Below are 8,308 nucleotides of genomic sequence, written 5' to 3'. Positions count from 1 at the left end.
CTGGGCTCTGGGTGCTGGGTGCTGGGTGCTGGGTGCTGGGCTCTGGGTGCTGGGCTCTGGGTGCTGGGCACTGGGTGCTGGGTGCTGGGTCCTGGTTGTTGGGTGCTGGGCGCTGGGTGCTGGGTGCTGGGTCCTGGTTGTTGGGCTCTGGGCTCTGGGTGCTGGGCTCTGGGCTCTGGGTGTTGGGTGCTGGGCGCTGGGTGCTGGCAGCAGCCCCACGGGCACCCAGAACCGGCCCTGCCTCATTTCTGCTCCGGGAGCGCGTGGGCAGGATCCCACCCCGTGCCCAGCCCTGGACCCGTTCCTTGGCTGCGCGGGCGAGCCCGGTGCTCCCCCGGGGGGGGGGAAACTGAGGCAGGGAGAGGGGGCAGAGCCGGTGGGTTGGTGGGGCCAGCACCCCACGGGACCCCCGGGCTCAGGATGGGGGGGAAAAACAGGGTGTTTAAGGCAGCTCCGGGGGCTGAGCGCCGTGGGGGGCGCAGCAGGATGCGTCCCCCTCTGGGGACGGAGCTGGGGACGCGGGGAGGGAGCCGAGCACCCCAAACCTGGGGGATTTTCATTCATTTTTAATTTTTTTTTAACCCGTGAAGTAGAGCTGGGACGTCGCAGTGGTCCCAGCAGCCGGGGACAAGCAAAGGGGGGGGGGACCCTGCGCTGGGTCTGCTCCCCCACGGCGGGGGGCTGGGGGGGGGTCCTCACCTCGAGCTCCTGTGACAAAACCTCGGAGCGAGGCTTGGCAGCCCCAGGGGAGGCAGGGGCCGAGCTGCAGAGCTGCCGAGGCAGCGCAGCGCGCCTCGAGGAGAGGACCCGGGCGGCGTTCCACAAAATGGCTGCACCAGGAAAAATCCCCCAGCCGAGCATTTAAGGCACTCCGCTGAATTTTCCCCGAATGTTAAGGTTTTTTCTTCTCCCCCCCCACCCCCCCCCCACACCCAGCTGTGGGCTCCAGGTGTTAGAGGTAAGGGGGGAGCGGCTGCTGTTAGCCCTCCTCCGAGGGCCCCGCTCCCTCGCTGCCATCCCCAGCCCCTGCTGGGAGGGCAGGATGAGGCCGGCTCCTTGCCCCCCCCCCTGCTCTCAGCACCCGCAGCCCCTCTCCAGCAGCTCGCGGGGCGAGGGAAGCCACAGGGGCTCCGAGCTTTGGGGAGCCGGGGGGTGAGAACCCCCCAGACGCTGAGAGAAGAGGGATGCCAAGACCTCGGGCTGCGCGCAGGGAAGCTATTCACAGCTAAACGGGATAAACCTGCAAGGGGGGGGGTATCAAAGAGCATCCTCCTCCCCAGACGCTTGGCTCTCTGCCTGCTCGGGGCCACGCAGGGCTCTGCTGAGCTGGCAGGGGGTTAGGGACGAGCCCAGCACGAGGCAGGAGCAGGCGCAGACCCTTCCCCTAAAACCCTTCCCCTAAACAAAGGCCCGCAGAAGGGCCCTGGCTCTTGGAGACCTGGCATTAAAGCTCTGGCACGGCGCGGGGTCTGCCTGCACTGCAGCAAAGGCTTCCAGCTCTGCAGCAAGCAGCTCCCAGCGCCATCCCTGCCGCTCCCCAGCCCTCCCCTTCTCTCGACAGCAGCTCTGAAAACAGGACCGTGACTTCTGCCACGCAGCAAGGGCAGCTCTGTAAAATAAAAGGCGTGGGGGCCTTCGAGGGCCAGCTCCTCGCGCTGCCCGCAGGCAGGAGGCTGCAGCTGAGCCGGCCAGGGGGAGAGTGAGCCTGCTTCTGAAGGAGAAAAGTCTTGACAATAAGCGAGGCACCTGGAGACATCCACAGAAATAAGTTTATTTCCCCTACCGTCAGGATTATGAAACCACAGAAGCAGAGTTTAAATATTTACAAAGTAATCCAGCGCCCCACAGAGATCAAGAGAACAAAGGAAGAGGGTACGCAGGGCTGGCCCTCGCCGAAGAGCACGGCAGAGCCACGGAGCTCTGCAGCACAAGCACGTGCAAAGGCGAAAGGAGGGGTCCATAAAAGCAGCATCGGGGAGGAAAGGGACAGGGGGAACCTTTATGAGGCTACGGGCAAGGCGCTGCGAAGGAGCTGGCAGTGAGATGAAGGATGCTGCAAGGAAAGCACGTTCCTCACCCACCCACCTCCCAGCCAGAGGAAACAGCCCCGCTCCCCACGCATTGTCTCCCCGCGCTCCCGCAGCACCGGCGGCGTGGGGAAGCAGTAAATCTGCCCGGCCCACATCCAGCCTCTGTGCAGGAACCATCCTGCAGGCACAGGGAGCTCTGGGAGGCCAGCACGGCTGCGGGGGCTGGCTCCGTGCTACCTCTGCTGCAGACCTGGCTGTCGAGCCGCCCGTGCTCCCATCCTGCCCCGCTGTCGGTCGAGGTGCAGGGGAAGCAGCTCCGCAGCCTGAGGTCCTGCAGGGCTCACCTGCAGGGTAAGAGCTTCCGTTCGAAACCCAGAGCTGGTTAAAAAAATAAAAACCTAAGAAGCGCAGGGAGCAAACGAGAAGGATTTTCACGGTGGGGAATGGCACTCGGCATTTTCCGAAGGCCCAGGAGCAGGGATCGTGGCCAGCAGCCCCGCTCCCGGCCTCCCCTGACACCTCGAAGTCTCAGCTTTGGCAACGCTCGTAGAGCTTATCGCTAAAACACTGCATCAACGTGTGAGACAGCCCTAAGAGGCTCTAGGTTATTGCTACTGCGTAAGACAGGTTGGCTTCAGCCCTGGGGCCAGGGACTCCTGGCGCATCCTTGGCAGGACACTCTGAGGAATCACGCTAAAATTAAAAATTGGGGCAAAGGACTCATCTCTCCTGTTCCACTGGCTTGTCCTAGGGCACGGTAGCCAGCCAGCCCGCCGTGCAGCGACGCAGGGCAGCTCCGTGAGATTCCATCTTTTCCTTGTAAGGTTCTCTTTGATCAAGATTTTTGGCTGTCTAATCGGCCTCGGCACCCTGCAGCTGCTCTCTGCTCAGGTTTAAAGGGCTGCACGCAGGAGACGCCAACGACTGCTTCAGCTCCAGGTACGTGGGGAAGGGCAGCGAGGTGCTCCCACCCCGGACAGGCCAGCACCAGGTGACAAGGACAACTGGGTGCTAGGGAGGACGGAGAGGTTTAAGGGGTTATTTAAATGCGACCGAGGAGGAAATGCAGAAATGGAGAAGCCCAGGAGGAGCCTCCAGCCCCCACAGAGAGCTAGGGGGGTCAGGGGGATGGAAGCAGATGGGGAGGCACAAAGGGACGGCCTCCCGAGCCAGCAGGGTGACTGAAAGGGCTTCCACATCAGAGGAAGCCACGGGGATGGCACGCAGACAAAAAGAGCTTTCTTGCTGGCCACGAGCACTCCTTGAGGCTGAAATCCATCAGGTAGCAGAGCAAAGAGCTGGCCTTTCAAGGCAGGAGCGGAAAAGCTAACCCTTCCTCGGCAATCAGAGGGGATCTGCTTAACGGCACGCAGCCCGTCGGTGACACCTGGAAGCCCCCTGGCTAAGAGCACCCCAGAAAGCAGCCAGAGCCTCTGCGAACAGGGAGCTGACACCCAGACGCTCCCTGCTCAGAGCACTCCCAAACCACCGAGCCCTCTAGGAGCCGTTCTGCCTGGTCCAGGGCTCAGAAGGGCCAGCAGACCCCCAGCGTTTTCCACGTTCCAAGTGCTTTCACCCCAGCTGTGCTCTTCAAACCACGCCAGAACCTCCCACCCGCCACCAAGACAGCAGTGCCCTGCTTGCCGCTGCGAAGCCCGCGCAGAGCCCGGCTGCCTTCCAGCCCCTCCACCTCTTTAAATCTCCGTTGGCCCCACTAAGCTCGGGACTCGGGCGCTGCTCTGCGAGGCACGGATGCTTTCACAACCCCAAAGCCTTCCGTCCCGGGAGCAGGTACCTGCCGCCGCCGCCTCCGCAGGCGTGATTTCTGTGCCATGCAAAGCGCTCGGGATCAAAGGAAAGCTCAGCAGCTTGGGAGAAGCGTAACGACAATTTTAGGCGTTCAGAGCCCAGGGAGAAGCGGGGAAGCTCGATTTTCTCTGGCACAAGCTAAAAGGGATTTGGCAGCAGACTCCCAACTCTGCGACATGCTCTTGAAAAGTGTGCAGACCGCCACGAGCCATACCCAAGCCAGTCGATCTGCTTTCCTGCTTTTCTGGGCTCACCAGCAGGACCAGACGAATCTGCCCCGCCACGGAGCGTTCCTCTGTGTGTCTCCTCAGAGGAGTGCTGCGCCGTCAACACCTTCCTGGCACTACCGGGGAGACTGTCAGCGAGTGCTGCGGCACCGTGCACCCCCAGGAGGAGCCCCACACCTCCACTCTGAAACGTGTGCGCTACAGGAGAGTCGTGCAACAGGGAAACAACCCCCCCTTGGAGACTGGAAACCCCAGGAAGCATTTGATGAAGTGTGCCAAGAGGAAGAAACCAGGTGATCAGAGAGAACCTTACGAGGTGTCGCTGCCTGCGCTCCCGAACCACGAGGTCTGATGGCCTTGCAGCTCTACCTCGCACGGAACGCAAAGGTGCCCACGCCTCTCCTTCCCTGGTTGCATTTCTACCTACCAAACTGCAGAGAGGGAACTTGTTCAGGGAGGGATCGGGAGGCTTCGGGACCCCTGACGTTGGGGGGAAACCATCGACAGAACAGAAACAGAAGGGTAAGAAGCCAGTCCCGGGAAACAAAGATGAGCTGTTACAATGGAGTGGAGTTGCCACCTTCCCCAGAAAACGCCTCCCAGAGTCCCGTGCCTCCGCCTCGCTGGGTCAAGCAGTCACAGTTTCTTCCCTTCGTGTGCCCACAGAACGGGGAGCTCACAGCTGTCATCACCGCAGGTGAAGCGTCAGGACGACCGTCAGGATCACCCCCAGGAAGAGGACGAAGGGAAGCCAGGTCTTCACAAATCCCCCTATGCTGCAAGATGGGAAAAAAGCAACAGGGGGAGGGTTTAAACATCAGGAGCCAGCGGAGGAAGACAGGAGGGAGAGGAGGAAGTGATGGTAAGTGGAGAAAGCAGAGGGGGACGGATGTCTTTCTCATCCGTTGCTAGCCCTGCCACGCGCTGTGTCCTGGAGGCGCAGTACGCGTTAAGAATTTGAGATTAAATCAGGTCCACAAATAACATCATGAGCAACAGGGCTGGACTCGCCTCCCAGCTCAAATCCAGGTCAAAGTCTATGACTTGGGCACGTTGCATATCTCCACAGACAAACAACGAAACCCCGTTTCGCTCAGCGTTCGGGCTGCTGGTGTTTTACCCAACGCAGCGGGGACCACGCTTGCACAGAAGCTGGCAGAGCTCTTCCAGAAGAGGCCAGACCCAGCAGAAGGGAAGCGATGCGAAACCTTTAAGCAGGGCTGTCCTCACAGAGTCTCCTCTCCAGGCCCAAGGAGATGAAATGGAGATTAAGAGCTCCAATAAGGAAAGCTCAGGGTTTCCCTCTCCACTCAAGCTGGAAGCACCACGCCAGTTGGAAATCAGACCAGTTTTAGTGTAAACAAGATTCAAGAGAGGGAAGAGACACCAGCAATCCTTGGAGAGGAGCCACTCTGTGACCTTCTGTTCTGACCTAGCCCAGCCAAAAGACAACGCAGAGAGCAATATTTGCTCCAGCTATCATTTCCCAAATTCCTGGCACCCTAAACGAGCTGCTAGAGACAGTATCTCAGGAGCAGCCCAGCAAACGCTCCTGGTTTTTCGCTTGAGAACAGGCAGCGACAGCACCACCTACCAGCAACGCTCCCCCACGTGCTGGGGGAGGAAGGGGGGGAGATGTTCCTCCCTTTTCCAAGAGGCTGAAGCTCTGGAGGGCTGGGAAGAACGAAAGAAACCAAGCCCCTTTGCCTGCTGGATCTAGACTGCTCTCAGCTCACCTTACGTACTTCCCGTAGAGGAGTGAGAAGAAGCAGAGCTTGACCATGTTCCAGGAGGTGCTGTTGTCGTATCTCATCAAGTTCAAGGCCAGCGCCACGTGAGAGTGGCAGTTATCACAGCAAAGGTTGTGCTGGAACAGAAGAAGGGGCAGAGCGTTAGAAATCCTGCCTCGAGGCTCCCCGGTCCTGCACACGGGGCTGGTGCAGCCCCACAGGTCCCACTCCTGCAGCAAGGACCCCAGCACCAGGGAGGTGTGGCTCCAGACGGGACACGGGCACCGCCGCCGTACCATTCGGTGCTTGTACTCCTCCGAGGCATCGTGCACAGCCGTGTCCCACATGTTGGGATTGGAGGAGTAGACTTTGCCAGGATCCAGCTTCCAGTACCTGGAAAAGGAGAACAGATCCCTTCCGTGATCCCTTGGCTTTTGCTGCTGCTCCCCTGCAACTTTTTTGCTCTTCCCAGCAGGAAGCTGCTTAAAGGACTTCGGAGAAAGGCTGGAGCCCAAGGAACGGCACCCTTCGAGACGAGCACACGCTGCAGAGGGCAGCAGAAAGGAACGCTCAGCACCCTCAGCCCTGGGGCACTCCAGACAGAGAAACTGCAGCCCTCAGGGGTACGGACCCCTCTGAACTGCTTTCACGTGCTGTGAGACGAAGCCCGCAGGCCATTTACAATGTAAAGGTGATGTGACAGACGCACAAAGCCCAGGAACCTCTCCTCCTACCCCACAAAATCATTAACAAGATGGGAGTGATGACAGTTCATTAGCACAGGCACCGTTTACTTGGAGCACTTGTTGCTAACATTATCTTCAAACGTTTTGGTCTTTTTTCCTTTTAAAGGCTCCGGGCAGCTCTAGCTATTAATGCCCTTATACCGCTGCCACGCTTCTAAGAAGATCGAAGGCAACGTGGTTTCTTGAAAAGCACAGGCACAGCAGCCGGCCACTTCACTTAGGTTATGTGAGCAACGAGAAGAGCAGCATTATGGCCCGGCTGCCCCCACGAACTGAAGGACATCTGCAGGTCAGCTGGTTGATTAATAAAACGTAACGGGAGCACTTACTTCACTGGCTTCCCAAACGCCATGTTGTCTTCCTACAAATAAAACAGAGGAAAAAAAAAAAAGGTATCTCGGGAGGATAACCCCGCGCAACGTTCAGGACACAACTCTTGCTGGAAGCCTCACGGCCTGTGATCGCGTAGCGATGGCACTGCCGCGTTGCCTCAACATCTCAGGACACCGACCTCATCTGCGCGCCCGGGCTTAGGTCTCAGCTGCATTGGTACACGCTCTCGTTTGGGGTGTGAGTGCATTCCCGTTCTAAACACGGTGATGTTATCTGGCTACATGGCGTACGCACCCTGCTCCCCCCTTTAAACTGTGAATGCCTCGTCAACTCCAAGCTGTACGCGTTGTAATCTGTGAGGAGCATTAATTATCCCACCGAAAACTCCCTCACTTTCAGAATCCAGCAGGCTGCAAAGCAGATCGTCACACACACGCCCGACGCCGCGCACCATGCCAGCGACAGGCGTGCTGGGGAAGCTGGAGAACAGCTTTATGATACTTGGATTGTTGAAAAATTTAGGTCCAAAAATCCCCATTACGAGCGGGGACCGCTGGATTCTTCACCTCCTGCTCACCAAACCAGCCTCTATTTAGCAACCCCGCAGATGCTCTGCGCTGACAGCAGCCTCCGGAGTGACGGCACAGACCCAGAAAGGTCTCAGAAAGGTCTAAAGCCGTCGCTCTGCAGGACTCGGAGCTGCGACGGACGGGGGGGGGGTGGCTGAGAAGCCCCCAGCAGAGGTGAGACGCAGACCAAGCACCGGATTTGCCTCAAGGACCCGGATCTGTTATCGACTTACCGAGACGAAGTACGGCCCCGCGAAGTCCCGGATGACTCCGGTCGACGTGCAGATGCCCATGTGGCCGATGATAGGGAAGAGCCATCTATGAGGCAACAAGCGAAGCGTCAGGCTGAGATATTTGCCCCCCGCCCCGATCGCGCCGGGAGCCTGCGGGAGCGGCCGCGCAACGAACGGCACAGCACGGCCAGACAGGGTTATTGCGTTCCACGAGGGGAAAGCAGGGGAGGTACAAGCAAAAGGAAAAGCACGCTTGAGCTGGAAAGGGAAAACACCCAGAGCTGTGCTCCCCTGATGAGCTGATCTAGAGTGGGCTCATCCACAGGGTGGTCAGGCTTCAAGTTTTCACTTTTTAAGGTTTTTTTTTACTTTTTTCAAGGCACTTTTCAAGTTTTCGAGTGGCTGCAGTTACCCCCAGGCTCCCAAACAACCCCATTTGTCCTTCCGAGGGGAAAAAAAAAAAAGCTTAGATCCGGAAGAAAAAGTCGTGAGATAAAGCCGGACTTCACTTCAACGACTGGGAAAAAAAAAAAGGTCACCCTGCCCATCCTCCCGTTCACGCTGCCAACTGGATTTTGGCACCTCAGACGGAAAGCGGGGCTGCTGGCTCCGGGAAGAACGATCCTTCCCC

General features: G+C 58.7%; 1 protein-coding gene across 1 annotated transcript; it reads right to left on the bottom strand.

Moving 5' to 3' along the window:
* Positions 1-4,600: 4,600 nt before the first annotated feature.
* On the bottom strand, positions 4,601-7,992 carry TMEM222 (transmembrane protein 222; the record flags this gene model as incomplete). Its single annotated transcript, XM_035312891.1, has 5 exons — positions 4,601-4,842; positions 5,803-5,933; positions 6,093-6,189; positions 6,872-6,903; positions 7,678-7,992. Coding segments are annotated over 5 exons (663 nt in total), but the record flags the coding sequence as incomplete, so codon positions are not given.
* Positions 7,993-8,308: the final 316 nt, after the last annotated feature.

Source organism: Oxyura jamaicensis, assembly GCF_011077185.1.
Source record: "Oxyura jamaicensis isolate SHBP4307 breed ruddy duck chromosome 23 unlocalized genomic scaffold, BPBGC_Ojam_1.0 oxy23_random_OJ71790, whole genome shotgun sequence".
Lineage (NCBI taxonomy): Eukaryota > Metazoa > Chordata > Aves > Anseriformes > Anatidae > Oxyura > Oxyura jamaicensis.
The sequence above is the reverse complement of the archived record's forward strand: the minus strand, read 5'-3'. Positions and strand labels throughout refer to the sequence as shown.